This window comes from Scyliorhinus torazame, chromosome 12 (assembly GCF_047496885.1).
Source record: "Scyliorhinus torazame isolate Kashiwa2021f chromosome 12, sScyTor2.1, whole genome shotgun sequence".
Classification (NCBI taxonomy): Eukaryota; Metazoa; Chordata; class Chondrichthyes; order Carcharhiniformes; family Scyliorhinidae; genus Scyliorhinus; species Scyliorhinus torazame.
The window spans coordinates 169,538,130-169,555,749 of record NC_092718.1 but is presented as its reverse complement, the minus strand read 5'-3'; the positions used below and the strand labels follow the sequence as shown (position 1 = coordinate 169,555,749).

General features: G+C 46.7%; 1 protein-coding gene across 20 annotated transcripts in view; it reads left to right on the top strand.

Moving 5' to 3' along the window:
- Window positions 1-17,620, top strand: part of LOC140386732 (uncharacterized) — a 387,270-nt gene that overhangs the window by 50,889 nt on the left and 318,761 nt on the right. For all 20 annotated transcript variants that reach the window (XM_072469351.1, XM_072469358.1, XM_072469363.1 and 17 more), the window contains exons 3-5: window positions 5,609-5,686; window positions 11,967-12,011; window positions 14,190-14,231. In XM_072469351.1, coding sequence (XP_072325452.1) covers window positions 5,609-5,686; window positions 11,967-12,011; window positions 14,190-14,231 — 165 coding nt within the window. The remainder of the gene's footprint in view (window positions 1-5,608; window positions 5,687-11,966; window positions 12,012-14,189; window positions 14,232-17,620) is intronic.

The following is a 17,620-nucleotide window of genomic DNA, read 5'->3' as shown; positions in this document are numbered from 1 at the left end:
AGCAGCTTGGATATGCAATGAGAGAAAAAGAAAGAGAGAGGGAGATACAGATCGGGGGAAAAGAAAAGGAGAGAGAAGAAAGAAACAAAGAAAGAATAGCCCTTGCAGAACAAAAAGAAAGAGAGAGAGGAAAGGGAAAAAGCGAGAGAGTTTGAACTTCAGAAAATGGCTATGAAACATAACAGTCAGTTAAAATTGACAGATGTAAAGGGAAACATCTTCTGTACAGTTGGATGATAGTGGTGAGGAAAGTGAGAAAGAGCGTCATAGTCGAAGGCTTGGTGGGAATCTATTTAAATATGTCCAAGCATTGCCAAGGTTTGACAAGAAGGAAGTGGAAGCCTTTTTCATTTCATTTGAGAAGGAAGCTAAATAAATGAAATGGCCACAGGACATGTGGGTATTACTGATTCAAACAAAGCTGGTAGATAGGGCTAGTGAAGTGTTTGCATCGCTACCGGAGGAGGTATCTGGGGCGTATGAGGAGGTGAAAAAATCCATCTTAGGTGCATATGAACTAGTGCCTGAAGCCTACAGACAAAGGTTTAGAAATTTAAGGAAAGAATGTGGTCAAACATAAATGGAGTTTGAAAGGATCAGACAGACTAATTTTGATAGGTGGATAAGGGCTTTGAAAATAGACCAAACATATGAAGCTCTCAGAGATATTATACTTTTGGAGGGCATTAAAAATTCAATTCCTGATGTAGTGAGAACTCATGTGGAAGAATAGAGGGTTAAAACTGCGAGATTAGCAACAGAAATGGCAGATGATTATAAATTAGTTCATAAATCAAAGTTTAGTTTCCAACATCAGTTTCAGCCTGTGAGGGATAGAAACTGGGGACATGAGAAATACTCAAGTGGTATGATCTGATGGAAGATAATAAGGAGAGTGTACCTCAGATTAAAAAGGTTAGGAGGGGTTATTGGGTTACGGGGATAGGGTGGAAGTGAGGGCTTAAGTGGGTCGGTGTAGACTCGATGGGCCGAATGGCCTGCTTCTGCACTGTATGTTCTATGTCTATGTTAAACTGTAATAAACTAGGCCATGTAAAGTCAGTGTTGGTGGTTGAAGAAAAGCACTGGGAAGGCTGATGTGGTAAAATAGGATAAGACAGTGGGGCTTGTTAAAGTGGTAAAGGAAAGCCCAAGTGAAGTGAAGGAGGTGCAAAAGATTGTACAGCCTGATCAAGAGGTGATTGATACGAAGGTGCCAGATCTCTTTAAAGAATTTACTTGTGTGGGTAAAATTTACTCATGTGTATCAGGAGGAGCAGGTAAAGAAGTCACAATTTTAAGAGATACGGGAGCTAGTCAATCTTTAATGGTAAGAGATGAGGAGTTATGTAGTCTGGGAAGAATATTGCCAGAAAAGGTGGTGATATGTGGAATTCAGGGTGAGAGGAGTAGCGTTCAATTATATAAGGTAAGGTTGGAAAGTCCAGTGAAGAGTGGTGAAGTGGTAGTAGGACTAATAGAGAAACTATCTTGTCCAGGAATACAGTTTATCTTGTGTAATGATACAGCTGGATCACAGGTGGGAGTGATGCCTACTGTGGTTGATAAGCCAGTGGAAAATCAGATAACTGAAGTGTTGAAGGACGAATATCCTGGGATTTTTCCGGATTGCGTAGTAACAAGGTTGCAAAATCACAGGTTAAAACAAGAGGAGAAATCAAAGAGTGAAGATGAAGTTTAAGTGAATTATCAGAAACGATTTTTGATCAGATGGTTGAAAAAGAACAAGAACAGGTGGAGGATGAGGCGGGTATTTTTAATTCAGGAAAATTGGCGGAGTTACAACAAAAAGATGTGGAAATAAAACGGATGTATCAGAAAGCATACACGGAAGAGGAATCTGAGTGTATACCAGAGTGTTATTACGGTAAAATGATGTCTTGAGAAAATGGAGACTTTTGCATATGCAGGCGAATGAAAAGTGGGCAGAAGTTCATCAAGTAGTATTGCCGGTCGGGTATAGAAAGGAGGTGTTGCAAGTTACAAATGAGGTAATGATTCGAACTCAAAGTGACAAACCAAATCCACATGACTGTGAATTTGACATACTTCAAATTAAATTGGAAAACGAGGATGTTCTTAAAAATTGGGATAAATTGTTGAGTTACCTTCCAGAAGAAGAACGGACTGACCTGAAAGAGTTATTGATATCACATGGGCAAGTTTGTGGAGATAAATTGGGAAGTACTAAAATGGCTATACATGATGTGGGCAATGCTGTTCCAATCAAACAACTTCCATATAGACTTAACCCTTTAAAATTGGCACAGGTTAACAAAGAGATTGAAAGTATGCTTAAAAATGGCATAATTGAAGTGGGTTGCAGCCAATGGAGCTCACCCATAGTGATGGTACCAAAACCGGACGGTACCCAAAGGATGTGTGTGGACTATAGAAAGGTTAATGCAGTTAACCTTAAGCATACTCTTATCCTATCCCACGTTTGGAGGATTGCATTGAGAAAGTGGGACAACCAGCTTTTATTTCTAAACTGGATTTACCTAAAGATTACTGGCAGGTACCTTTATCCGAAAGGGCAAAGGAGATTTCAGCTTTTGTGAGTCCAAACAGTATATACCAATTCAAAGTTATGCCATTTGGCATTTCAACGGTTAACGAACAAAGTCGTTTCAGGATTACTTACTTGTGCGGCATACAGCGACGATCTGGTAATTTTCAGCCAGACATGGAAAGAACATTTAAAATATTTGATGGAGTTATTCGATCGACTTCAGGAGGCTGGCTTGGTGATAAGCCTAGCCAAAAGTGAATTTGGAAAAGCCCAAGTCACTTTCCTTGGCCATACAATCGGACAGGGTCGAATGGTCACATGGGATGTGAAACCAACAGTTATTGAGGAGTTTCCGATACTCAAGACGAAGGGAAATAATGTGAGTTCTTGGCATGAGTGGATTTGATCGAACATTTGTGCAAACGTTTTGTAGCGTGATTGCTCCACTGATGGACTTGCTGAAGAAATGTCGAAGATGTCAATGGACAGCAGACTTTCAACAGCCATTTGACTGCCTGAAAGCTGTGATAACCAATGCTCCTGTATTGGAGAATTACAAGGGACTCTGTGATCAGATTGAACTAACGTTCAATCAGGACTTTAAAGAGAAATGCTGAGGTGTAGAGGAATGGATGGATCGCGCAGAGACCTTCTTGTTCAAAGAGACTGTCAATCGAGACGGATTTCAGTTGGAGGAAGAAGAACAAAAATGGACTATTTTATTATGTCTGTTTGCGTGTGTTGGTTTTTGAAACGAAAAAGTATATTTACTGTGTGCATTTCTTAAAGAATGATGAGAAGGTGAAAAATGAAACCATCTTGAAGTTGATGGGTTTTTTTTTCTTGGGGGGAGGTGTCATGTGAGAGTACCTTTAAGAAATGGGTGTTTATAAATGGGTATGTATATAAATATCTGTAGTGAGAGTACCTTTAAGAAATGGGTGTTTACTACTGCAGTAATGTCAGAGAGTGGGTGGAGCTGGGCTGTCCTGTCAGCTTTTTACTTTCGTTTTAGGCTGTTTGCAGCAGGGTGTGTTTTAGTTTCGTTTTCAGAGCTGGATAGCTGCAGTCACAGCCAGAAGGTGTATGAATCTCTCCCTGTAATCTGAAGACTGTAAATCGATCCTGGTGATTTAAAACTAATAACAGTGGTGACTTTAACCTGATGTACGTCTGGTAAAAGGTGTTTTAAGTTGTATGGATGTTAAAAGCAAAGTTTAAAGGTTTACTTAGTGTTGTATTCTTTGGGGGTTGTATTTGAATTGATGGTTGCTAAGATATTCACTATGTTTTAAAAAGGTTAACTTGAGTTCATAGAATAAACATTGTTTTGCTTGAAAAAATACTTTTCCATTTCTGCTGTACCACACCTGTAGAGTGGGCCGTGTGCTCCCCATACCACAATCTATTAAACGTTGTGGGTCAGGTGAACTCCATGATACACTTTGAGGTTCTCTAAACCCTGGCCCAGAACACTACTGATGAAAAAACAACTACATTCCGCATTCAATCTGTTGAGTCCTCTGAAAACTAAAGTGATCATGCAACAGCAAGTACAAATGGAACATGGAAAAGCAAGGCAAAGCACAGAGTTTTCCACCAAGGACAAGGAGTTCTGGCTAGGAATTAGTCCATGAGAGAAATGGGTTCCTGCTACTATCCTTGCAGACTATATGTGTCTCTTATACTGTCCAGACAGGGATGATTCTATCTGGAGGAGACATGCAGACCAGTTGCTAGCTGAAAGAACGGAATCAGGACCTACAGGAAATCCAGGTTCAATCCTAAAAAGTCATGACTTGACCTTCCTACAGCCATGCCATTAACAGTCCCCCAGAAGAATTGGCTTCCAACCTTAGTTTCAGTCTTCATTTTCCTGTGAAACTGGATGGGGCGGTTTCCTTTCTCAGTTTCACTTTTAAGTTTCCCTTTTCAATTCAGCCCTGTCTTAAAAGTACATGCCGTTAAACTGCAGATTTAATCATACATTAGACACATCCAATCTTAGAGGTTAGAAAGGAATAGATTAGAGTTTCAGTGATACATAGATACATAGAAGATAGGAGCAGGAGGAGGCCTTTTGGCCCTTCGAGCCTGCTCCGCCATTCATCACGATCATGGCTGATCATCCAACTCAATAGCCTAATCCTGCTTTCTCCCCATAGCCTTTGATCCCATTCTCCCCAAGTGCTATATCCAGCCGCCTCTTGAATATATTCAAAGTTTTAGCATCAACTACCTCCTGTGGTAATGAATTCCACAGGCTCACCACTCTTTATGTAAAGAAATGTCTCCTTATCTCTATCCGAAATGGTTTACCCTGAATCCTCAGACTGTGATGGTGGATAAGATGTAAAGATGGAGGCATGCAACATTTTGGAGGTAGGAGGGAGTGGTCTTGGTAATGGAACATATATGGGAGGAAGATGCTCAGTTTGGGTTTCAGCCATATACTGTGGATATGTATCTGTTTACTGGGGCCGCTTTAGCTCAGTCAGTTCATGATGCAGAGTGAGGTCAGCAGTGTGGATTCAATTCCCATACTGGCTGAGGTTACTCATGAAGGCCCCGACTTCTCAATTTTACCCCTCTCCTGAGGTGTGATGATCCTGAGATTAAATCACCACCAGTCAGCTCTCTTCCTTAAAGGGTGAAGTAGCTTATGGCCATTTGGGACAACGGCGACTTTACTTAAGTATCAGGTAAGGAGTTTGCTGCTTTCAAAACAAAATGAACCAAAATGCTGGCTAAGTTCGGATGAAATCATTTCAATTTTGCTGCATTAAGCTAGGGGAAATGATTGCTCAACATGAGATTGAAATTGGGCAACAATTTGGAATGTGCGGGAACAGACTTTAGATCAGGTGAGGAGGCAGAGAGGCAATGTAGGGTGTTATCGCAGTTTATGTGGATCCTGACCTTCTGAATCAGTAAGATGAAATATTACATATTATAAGCAGATGGTAACTAAAATGTGATTGAAGTTAAGTTGCCCCCAAAATTGCCCTCATAGTTGCAAACCTAAGTTGTGACTCTTAAATAGTGAATAACTTCTATTCTGTCTTTTCATTGCAGGGGTGCAAGATCCTGGAATTGGAATCTTACAGCGTCAATTACCTTCTGCGGCTAAAGCAGCCAAACTTCCAGGAAGAGGTAACATATTCACAGATTACATTTTCATAGTGATCCAGTAATAAAATGATATTAATTATATAAGAAGGAATATCAGAGTGAAATAGGGAAAAGAAGAACATTAATTCATATAGCAATTTCATGACCTCACTGGATTCCAAATGGACAGCCATTAAAATATTGTTTTGGGATGTAGTCATTGTTGAAAAAACGGCAGCCAATTTATGCACAGCAACATCCCACAAATAGCAATGAGGTAGTTAACCAGATAATCTATTTTAGCTATGTTGTTTAAATGCCAGGACACCAAGGAGAAATTGTCTCTTCACTGAGAAGGCAGAATGGGCCTCTGTTTAATGTCTCATCCAAAGGACCGTGCTTAACTATACACCGCTCCCTCAGTACTGCTCTCAAGTGTCCACTGAGGTTGTGTTCAGATTTCTAGAGTGGGACTTGAACTCATCACCTTCTGACTCAGCCGAAAGTACTATCATGGAGTCAAAGCTGACAAGTGCAGAATTTATAAGCCTTTTTCCTTTGGGCCAAAGCAGCACGGTGGCACAGTGGTTAACACTGCTGCCTCACAATGCCAGGGACCTGGTTCAATTCCCGCCTTGGGTGACTGTGTGGAGTTCGCACTTTGTCCCCATGCCTGCATGGGTTTTGTCCGGGTGCTCCGGTTTCCTCCCACAGTCCAAAGGTGTGCTGGGCCGAATGGTCACCTTCTGCACTGTAGGGATTCTATATCATCAGCTGCACTCCTTTCTCTGACATTGCCTCTATTCCATTCAAAGCCACTTTTCCTTCCTACCCCTCCCTCTCCCTTAAAAAGTTTGACATAGACCCCTCTCCTTCATGTCTTAACATATGCCTCATCGTTCCTGACCTGCCCCAGCAGTGCTTTAGCCTGGCTCCACCCAGTCCACAGAATCAAAAATTTGCATTTAACAGCGCCTTTAACCTAATAAAATGTCTTTAATATGCTTTGAAGCAACATCATCAAACAAAATTTGACACCAAGCCACATAAACAAAAAACAGGTGACCAAAAGCATGATAAATGGTGTCTTAAGGATTGTTTTAAAAGAGGGGAGAGAATTAGAAAGGTTTCGAGGGGTAATTTCAGAGCTTAATTATCATAGAATTTACAGTGCAGAAGGAGGCCATTCGGCCCATCGAGTCTGCACCGGCTCTTGGAAAGAGCACCCTACCCAAGGTCAACACCTCCACCCTATCCCCATAACCCAGTAACCCCACCCAACACTAAGGGCAATTTTGGACACTAAGGGCAATTTATCATGGCCAATCCATCTAACCTGCACATCTTTGGACAGTGGGAGGAAACCGGAGCACCCGGAGGAAACCCACGCACACACGGGGAGGATGTGCAGACTCCGCACAGACAGTGACCCAAGCCGGAATAGAACCTGGGACCCTGGAGCTGTGAAGCAATTGTGCTATCCACAATGCTACCGTGCTGCCCCTAGGCAGCTGAAGGTCTGGCTGACAATGGAGGAGTAATGTAATTTGGCGATGCATAAGGGGACTGGAGTGGAGTAGGGCAGAGATCCCAGACTGTTAGAAGATAAGGGACTGTTAGAGGTGGAAGGTACAGGGAGGGGTGAGGCCATGGAGGGATTTCAAAGGAAGGATGTGAATTTTAATAGCTCAATATTGACACATAGTTTGTTGAAAATTGTAATGCTTTGAGCTTTCCTGCTAAGTTCTTGATTTGTGCTCATAAGCCTATATATATGCAGAGCCCTTTTTATCAATTTCAAAATTGCAGAGGGCTCAGGTTCATAATAGTTTGGGAACATGTGATTTACATTGGTCGAAGATTTTTAACATTGCTGTGATATCATGCAATATTAGGAATAATCTAAATCGGAAATGTTTCAATACCCTGCACGCTCATTTACTCGGAGCTAGGTTGCAGCTGGAAAACCAAACCAAACCAGTGTCAGTGTCGTTGACTGCAGGGATAGCAGTGGCATTTTGAAAGGTGTTCAAACTTTTTTTAGAAAATATTTTATTGCAAACATATTCAACCTCACAGCCTTACCATTCAACAGTTTGTACAATTTTTTTCCCATTTACTCACACCCCCTGAACATATGGGCATGGTTCGCCGGTCCCCTCTTGCACCGTCCACTACCTCCAGAAAAAAAACATTGATCCAGGCCCAAGTCGTGTGGACGCTGTGCACCACCTTAAATTGTATAAGACTCATCCTTGCACATGAGGAGGTTGAATTCACTCGGCGCATTACCTCACATCAAGACCCCATCCTATCTCCATCCCCCCCCAACTCCTACTACCATTTCCACCTGATCCTTTTCACTTAGTCCATGCCCTGCTCTCCCAACCACCCATATATATCCCCAATCCCACCATGCCCCTCCTCATCCGGGTGCAACATTTTCTCCTGAAGCGTATATTCTGCTACCTGAAGGAACAAAGGCAGCTCCTTACACGCAAAGTCCCGCACCTACCAATATCTAAACTCACTCCCCCTTCGTATCTCGAACCTCTCCCACGAACCTCTAGCCCACCAAACATCCCTTCTGCAAACCTTCCATGACCCACACTAACCCCTCCTCCTTCCATCTCCTATGCATCCCATCCATCTCCACCACCCCCCACCCCACCACCCCCTCTCCCCACCCCACCAGTTTAACTTATTATTTCCACACAGTAGAGTCATCACCAACATGTGCCTCAGTTTAAAGTGCCTCCTCAGCTGGTCCAAAATTTTTCGAGACAACTCCACCACCGGACTACTCGTATACTTCCTCCAGGCAAACGGCAGAGGGGTTGTCACCAGAGATCTCCGGCTCGTCCCCTTGCAAGACCCCTCCTCTAGCCTGACACAATCTGCCCCTGCCACCTCCATCTCACATTCGCTGCCCAATCGCAGTGCAACACGTTTGGGAGCATCAGCCCCCTTTCCCGCCTCTGCCTTTACAACAGAACCATCTTCACCCTCAGCACCTTCGCTGCCCACACAAACTCCGAGATTAACACATCTACCCTCCGAAAAAAGGCCTTGGGGAGGAAAATCAGGAGGGACTGAATCACAAATGGGAATCTTGGCAGTATGTTCATCTTCACCATCTGCATCCTCCCCACCATTGTCAGGTGCAGCATATCCCACCTGTCCCCCTTGACCTCCTCAACCAACCCCATCAAGTTCCACCAATTCATCGTGGCCCAGGTACTAGATCCCCAGGTACTGGAACCACTTCCTTGCCACCTTAAATGGCAGAGCCCCCAGGTTCGCCCCCCACCCCCCCGACCCGCAACATTCACCGGAAACACATTCAATTTGGGCCGAAAAGGCCCCAAACCTCTCCAGTAAGCCTATGATTCTGCCCATGCTTTCTAACGGGCCCGTCAAGAACAACAGGTCATCGGCATACAACTGCTTCCGGTGATCCCTGCCCCCCTCTCTCAATCCCTCGCAACTCAGCCAAGACCCAAAGTGCCATCGCTAATGCGAACAACAGCGAGTCGCTGTTCTCTCTGGTGGCGAACTCGGGCTGACATTCGCCCGCCCCCAAATGTACAGGTTGTGAGTCTGGTCCCACCCAAAGTACTATGCTGTTCTGGCTGTGGTATTAGGAGAAAATCACCCAGGCATTTGACGATTATGAAAATCAAGTGAGAAAACTGGGGCGGGATTCTCCGATCCTGGGGCTAAGAGTTGATGCTGTTGTAAACGCCGGAGCGCTTTACGACGGCATCACCTGGCCCCTAGGATCAGCGATCCTGCGCCGCACAGGGGGATAGCACGGCACTGGAGTGCTTCACGCAGCTCCAGTTGCCGATACGGACGCGAGCATGGCCACCGCGAGTTCGGCCATGCGCACCACAGCCGGCGCGAGTTCGCGCATGCGCGTGGGTTGCCGTCTCTGTGCTGGCTCCGACGCAACATGGCGTTGCCCTACAGGGGCCCAGCGCGGAGGAACATAGGCCCCCCCCCCCCCACCGGATTAGCCAGCCTGCCGATCGGTAAGCCCCGATCGTGGGCCAGGCCACTGTGGAGGCCCCCACTGGAGTTGGATCCCCCAGCCCCTCCACCTTGCCATCCCCCCCAGCCAGAACGCCGAGGTCCCGCCGGGTAGGACTACACAAGAACGACGCCGGCGGGACTCGGCCGAACTGGGCGGGCACTTGGCCCATCGCGCGGGGAGAATCGCCGGGGGGGGCCGTGTTAAGAGGCCTCCGACCGCGCCGGTGCCACTGGCGCCTATTCTCCGCCGACCGGAGAATCGGCGGGCTGGTGTCGGAGCGGCGTCGCGGGATTCGCGCCTCCCTGGCGATTCTCAGATCCAGCGCAGGATCACAGAATCCCGCCCCTGAAATTGTATACTGGAGGAGAAAAAACCTGGGCAGGGTTCTCTGATTCTGAGACTAAGTGCTGCCGCCGGCATGGGAACAGTGGCGTTTTATGACTGAAGAAACGGTGCAAAACAGCCACTGATCTGGTGGGGGGCTAGCAGGCATGCAGCGTAGAACACCTGGCTCTAGCTTCAGATACGGCCGGAGAATTGCCGGGTCCGTGGCCGCGCATGCGCACGGCGGCAGCCTACAGCGGCCGTGCCATTGCCACGCGCGGACTCGGCCTACCAAATAGAGACCCCCCTTTGGCTAGGCTCGCCATCCCCAGACCATCCCCCCCCCCCCCCAGTGACCCCAACCCCTGCCAAATCCCCCCTTACCCGGGGATCAGCTCCTCCTGGCTCTTGTGGTGCTGGACTTAGTCCGCAGCCACCACGCCGAGTTCCCGAAAATAAATAGCATGAGTGATCCATGCCGTCAGGAACTTGGCCAATCGGGGGCGGAGCATGGGGAGAGATCCTCAGGTGTCATCCTGAGGCCGTCCTGACAGCGTGCAGCGTACTCCTAGAGTACGGCGTTTTGGAAGGGGCGGAGAATCGCAAAAGCGGCGCCACCCCCGATTTCGGCACCAACGTGGATTCACCGGCCAATCGCCAAATGCGATTTCAGCGTCATGGACCAGAGAATCTCGCCCCCTGTGTCTGATATTATTGAGGCATTCTCACTGGCTCCTATTTGAGCCAGAACCAGACTGTTTGCAACCTTATTGTTGTATTTGATGCTGAGATGCGCGTTCGGCCACATGTCTGCTCTGTCCACAAGACTACTTACTTCACTGACATAAGATTACCCAATTATGCTCCTGTCACAACTTCTCTCTCTCTTCATGTGGTTCTTCAATCTCCAAAAATTACTAAACAACAGTCAATGATATCAACAATGGGGCAGGTAGAAGGAATAGGCCTCAAGAACTACCTTAGCCAGTATGGAGCTTGAACCTGCGCTGTCAGTGCCATAAAAAACTTAGTAAGAAGTCTTACAACACCAGGTTAAAGTCCAACAGGTTTGTTTCAAACACTAGCTTTCGGAGCACTGCTCCTTCCTCAGGTCAGGTCCTTCACCTGAGGAAGGAGCAGTGCTCCGAAAGCTAGTGTTTGAAACAAACCTGTTGGACTCTAACCTGGTGTTGTAAGACTTCTTACTAGGCTCACTCCAGTCCAACACCGGCATCGCCACATCATTAAAAACTTAGACATCAAAGCTAACTGCCACAGGTTAGCTGCTGCTAAAACCCTTATCCATGCCTTTGTTACTTCCTGACTTGACTAACCTAATGCTTTCTGAGCTGATTTCCCATTTTCCAACCAACACAAACATGTGCTCATCCATAACTATGCTGTGGGCATCCTGACTTGCAACAAATCCTTTTCATCCATCCTTCCTGTGCTTGCTAACCGTGTTGGCTCCTGGCCGCAATAACGTCCGATTCAAAATTTTCACCCATCTTTTTAAATCCCTCCACGGCCTTGTCAGTCCCTCTCAGTTCAGCCCTATAAATCTTCATGACCTCTGCAGTCCTCCAATTCTGGGCTCTTGTGCATTCCCAATTTTAATGGTCCCAAGGGCTTCCGCCACTGCTTAATATGCCTTCAACTGCTTAAGAGCTCCCTTGAACCCCTCTCTCTGCCCGAGCTTTTTGTCCTCTGTCAAAATATCTCCTCATGTGACACTTGTAGCTCCACCTACACAGTTGGTGAGAAAAAAACACTCTGGTCATTGCTGGATGCAATGGCTGCAAGATGAGGGTGATAAAAGCAGCTGTGTTCAATTGATGTATTTCATCTCCGTGCTTGCAATTCATGCCTTCATATTAATACACAAGTAAATTCTATTTTTGTTATGTAACAAGGCTAAAGTTTCCATTTTCTTTATTCCCGGATTACCTGGCTACATACCAGGAGCAGCATATCCCTACCAGGCTGGACCCGGAGCTGGAATTTTAGGTGAGAGTCCTCTACTTTCTTATATCTTTTATTTCTTTTTTTTCTCTTCCCCCTTTAGTCTGTTCTCTTTTTCCTCCTTTCACCCTATGTTCTCTGTTGTCCCATATTTTTTTCAGGGTGGTAGTCCGCTTTGCAATCATAGAATCCCTCCAGTGCGGACGGAGGCTATTCAGCCGATCGAGTCTGCCCCGACCCTCCGAAGGAGCATCCCAGCCAGGTTCAATCCACCGCTCCATCCCCGTAACCTCACCTAAACTTTGTACACTAAGGCGCAATTTATCGTGGCAAATCCACCTAATCTGCACATCTTTGGATTGTGGGAGGAAACCGGAGGACCTGGAGGAAACCCTCTCAGACACGGGGAGAGCGTGCAAACTCCTCAGTCATCCAAGGTCGGAAATGAACCCTGGTTCCTGTGAGACCGCAGTGCTAACCACTGTGCCTCCGTGTCGTGCAATACATCTCCTGCTTAATTTTACCCTGAGTCATCATATCCATATTCTATTCATTTTAGTTGTGCTGACAGAGAGTATTTGCAGTTGATTAAGTATTCTCAAATCAGGTTGTCGCAATATTTCAAGATATAAAAGTAATCTCCTACAAATTCTATTGAAATTGTACTGTGAATTAGAAATGATGATATATTCTACTGATACTAAAGTCTGATTCAGAAACTGATTACTCTGTTGGCACTGCCAGCTGGCATGGCCACTGCCAGGTTGGCATTGCCAAGGTGCCAAGCTGACATTTTCTGCATGTGCGAGATGGGTCCGGGTGTTCCCTTCGTGGATGTTGGGGGAATGGGGGGGGGGGGGGCCATAGTGCTTTCGGGCTGGGAGGGTATCGGGGGCCTTTGAGATCAGGATGCCATTTAAAAATGGCATCCTGATCTCTCACTACACTGGGGAGTTCTGGCAAGAGGAGCTCCCGAGTGTACAAATCAGGGCTATGTGTGGCCTCGTCGTTGCTTCGGCACTGCGAGTGCCAGGAAAGACGTGGCTAAATACGCTTGCTGTTGGACTTTGTTCCCAATTAGTTGAATTGAGACCTAGGTCTTTGGATGACGCTATCAAAGGGCAGCATGAGGATGGGGTTTACCAGAGCACCAAGGATAGATCTATGTGGGAAGCAAAAGATAACAATACAGGAGTGGAAAGAGAAACCAGTGCAGGTGATACAGAGGGAACTGGGTGTCCTGGAACATGAATCACAAAGAATTAGTAATGCAGATACAACAAGTGATTAGGAAGGCAAATGTGGTATCTTTTGTGAGGAAAATGGAATATTAAAGTACATTTTATTACAGCTGTACAGGACATCTTGAGACAACATCTTGAGTATTGTGTAACATTTTTGGTTTCCTTAGTTGAAAAAAGATTTACTTGTGTTAAGGCAGTTCAGGGAAGGTTCACTTGACCCATTCCTGGGAGGAAGGGCTTATCTTATGAAGAAAGGTTGGACAGGTTGGGCCTGTACCCATTGGAGTTTAGTAGAATGAGAGGTGAGGTAATTTGATTGAAACAAATAAGATCCTGAGGGGACTGGATAGGGTGGACACCAGGGAAATTTTCCACTTGTGGGGGAAACCAGGATACAATTGAAGATTAAGAGGTGTCCCTTTTAAGATTTTTTTTCCAGTCATGGAATTGTCTTCCCCAGCAAACGGTGGAGGTTAGGTCATTGAAGGCAGAGTTAGATAGATTTTTTGATTGTCAAGGGTTATGGGAGCAGATAGGAAAGTGGAGTTGAGTCCACAACTAGATCAGCCATGACCTTATGGAATGGGGGAGCAGGCTCGATGGGCTGAATGGCCTAATCTTCTGTGTCCTATGCCACTCTCTGGTTACGATTGAACGGAGTCAGGAGAATGCAGTCTCTCTCAGCTGGGCAATGGTGGAGAGGATTTGGAAGATGACAGCATGGTCAATCATGTCAAAGGCTGCAGAAAGGTTGAGAAAGATGAAGAGGGACAATTTACCTTTGTCGCAGCCACAGAGGATGTCATTTAACGTTGATAAGAGTCATTTTGGTATTCCAGCAGGGGCAGAAACCAGTTGTAGGGATTCCACGTGGAATTTTGGAAAAGATGCGCATCGCTTTGAGAACAGCACATTACAGGACTTTTTTAAATGCAGAAAGAACATGGCTTTTAACCTTATGTATTTTACAATGTTCCAGGTGCCGGAGTACCAGGTGCCAGTGTGCCAGGGGCATATCCAGGTATGTGCAGATAATGGTGTGCGTGTGTGTGCCAATGGTAGCTCGACAGGTTGGATGGTCTCGGGGGTCTTCATTTTACCTTTCATTTTTATTGGGACGACTGAGATAAAACTGATGTTCAACTGTTTCAAATGTTTCTTTTACACGAGTAAAATTAATTTTCCCTGGAGCCAGTCAGCAGTGTTTGAAACAGCAGTTTGCTCACTCTGAATTGTAACCACATTTACTGTTCATCGCACATTCGGGGGAATTTTCCCTATATTTCGTAAAGGTCAATGGCAGGTGAGAAATGCAGCGCTGGTGATGGCGGGTTTTAAGGCAGTATTGTACGGCACTTCGGCAAATGGATTTTAGGCATGGAATCAACATCGGCTCAGTGGCGGGAGGGAGACCTCTGATTCACCTGCCTGGCCATCACCTCAGCACGTTAATGATGGGAGCGCTCCATTTAAAGGCCGCCCCATCACTCACCAGCCACTTCACCTGGGTCGATGGCAACAAAGGCTGCCCCTAAGTTCTCTGACACCTCCTTCAACAGACTGCTGGATGCTGTCGATGAGTGGCATGATGTCCTCTACACAAGCGCAGAGTCGAGACCATGGAGCCGGGACACCAACTAAGCATGGGAAGCGGTGGTCAGCGCCAACACATTACAGAGGAGGACAGGCATCCAGTGCTGCAAGAGGGTGAATGATCTCCTCCGTCACCCATTATACATCCACAGGGAGCTCACTCACTCACAACTCAAGAGACACCACCATTTGCTCTCCCGCACACACCGTCATCTTCCCTCCAGGTTGTCACCTCATCCCCTCACTGCTCCCACTCACCATCCACACATGCCAGGCATCCTTATCATCTGCCCAGGCATGCGGCCTGCTTGCACTCTAACCATCTGTTTTATATAGGACAAGCTGGCATACAACAAGAGGGAGAGATTCCAGACAGGTGGAGGGATGCCAGAGATGAAAATCCTCATGGAGGGCTCTTTCCTCAAAGCCCACCTGGCCGGGGAGGAAGCCGTCCACTCCTGTGCCGATGGTGAGGTGGGCGCCGATTAAACCAAATGGGGATCCAGCACAGCATCATCCATGACAGAAGACTGATGAGTCAAGGCCCCTGACCTGCACTGATGAAATCTCACTTCTCTCACAGGCACATCAGGGGAGCAGCCCAGAGAGTTCACCAACCAGGCCCAAGAAAGCTCTGAGACCAGCGCGGATGATTTCTCTGACATGGATATTGAAGAACGGTCACAGCTATCCCTCATACCCTCCGCCAGCGCAGACACTCACACCTCGGCGGAACCTAGTTTTAGACAGACCTCAGGAACACCAATTAGTGAGCAGGCGAAGGGACATCCCAACGTGCCGGCACTCGGACGATTGCTGGAGGCCGGGAATCTCCTGAGTTCCAGTCAGATGCCGAGACTCTGGATTCAGTCATGCCTCAGTTGTTGGAGTTCCAAAGACAAAGGCGGGAACATCAGGAAGGGTGTCAGCTACACAACTCGGATTGAAAGGCAGAATGGAGGAGTCCTACTGCATTCTTTCAGAGGAGATAGTGCCAACACTGTTGTAACTGGAACAACACAGTGAGGGTGGCAGCTGCTGTGGAGATCTGGGTGCAAGACCTCTGTCCTGCACTGCAGCAGGACATGCACTCCATGGTGCAAGAGATGCACTCCCAACTAGTAGGGATCCATGAATGCCAATGCTAGAGGATGGCGGGGCTTGTTGTGCTCACTCCAACTGCCCCTCTATCCCAAGGAGGAAGCCAGGGGCCCTTGGCACCCACAGGGAGGAGGGAAAGATGTAGCACAACCCCGGGCCATCCACCAAGGTGACTCCTGGAGTGTCCTGCCCATCCGATTCCCGTTTTCCTGTGACCGTCTCAGCTCCAGCTGCACGAGCCGAGGAAGGTGGCACTGCCACACAGCAGGACCTCGTAAGCAGGCCTGTGCCCTCAGGTTCTCGGCCCTCCACAGGACACCTGCCAAGAATATCGCAGACAACAGGGTATGGCAGACAGCAGGCTGCCCCCACTTCTGCTGGGGATGCACCAAGATGTGGCCCAGGATTAGAAAGTTTAAGAAGGTCTAGTTACACAGTGTGGGCACAGGTGTTAAGCACTTGGAGATAGTGTCCACCTCTGTTACTAAACGTTCACTTATTGCACCCTCTTAATGGCTCCTTGTTCTGATGAGATGTCTTTCTGTAGTGCCGGCCAGAAAAAGTGATTCCTGTACCAAAGAAAAGCAGGGTGCTCTGTCTAGAACTTCCTCCATGTGCTCTCTGCAGGGTTGCCAGCACATTGGTGGCATCCCCTCACAGTGACTGAACACATCAGTCATGCTTATTTCTCCGAGGGAATGAGGATGTCTCCAACAATGTTCCGGACTACAGTCACTCATCCTAGACACTGTCAATGTGCGCTCACTGCATGTGTTGCCCTGGGTCTTGCCCCCATATTTCATTAGCCTCAGCCTCCGGTGATACCGAACCTCAAGGGTAGAGATCACCAGGGATGACCTTGCATCAGGAGAGTTGAAACTCTGATATGACCCTGGTCATTGAGAGTAAGTGAGCTGCCATTGGCCAGACAGGAGACAGGCATTTGTAATAGCTCTTTGAGAATCTATGCACTGCCCCCACTGCAAGTCGCCATCATCGTCCTGCAGCATAGGGACTATGGGCAGCTGCTTCTTCCCCATGACATGAGCCTGATCAATGAGGGTATGCAGTGCCAGCAGTCAGACAGGACAGCAATGCTCATAGAAGAGACGTGACGATGATGGGATGTACCAAATGGTTCGCATCGTCAGCATCCATGAATCCGGCAGCTATGAGCATGTCCTGAGCTCATCTGCCTCATTCGCCCACCACCACGGCCTCCCCTCCCTCCAGGTCCTCTTTATATTCCACCTTGATGTCCTCCTCATCAGAGGAAATGTGTCATTCTTCCATCTATTCCAACTCCGGTTTTTGGATAGCCAGAATTTCGACACTGCACTCTTGTTAGCAAAACCTTTGGGGAGCTGGCAAAGCAAAACAACTCTGAATATAATTCCATGGCATGTAGCTAAGCTGGAATTGAAGTGAGAAACTATCCTGTTCAGCCTGAGATACAGGTTGTAACATTACAACACTTCTGTACTGTAATCTTGGCAAAAATGCAGGGAGCTTCTCACATTTATTGGAATATATTACAGGTTATTGAGATATGTCAGTAACTTCATTGAAGCCTACTTGTGACAATAAGCAATTATTATTATTATTATATGTATTCATAAACTGCTTTGCTAAGTTTGATTTGTTAAATCCTTCCTTCGTATACATTTTTCTTCCCAAATTCATGCCAGTCTTGTTCATTTCTAGTCCTTTCCCATT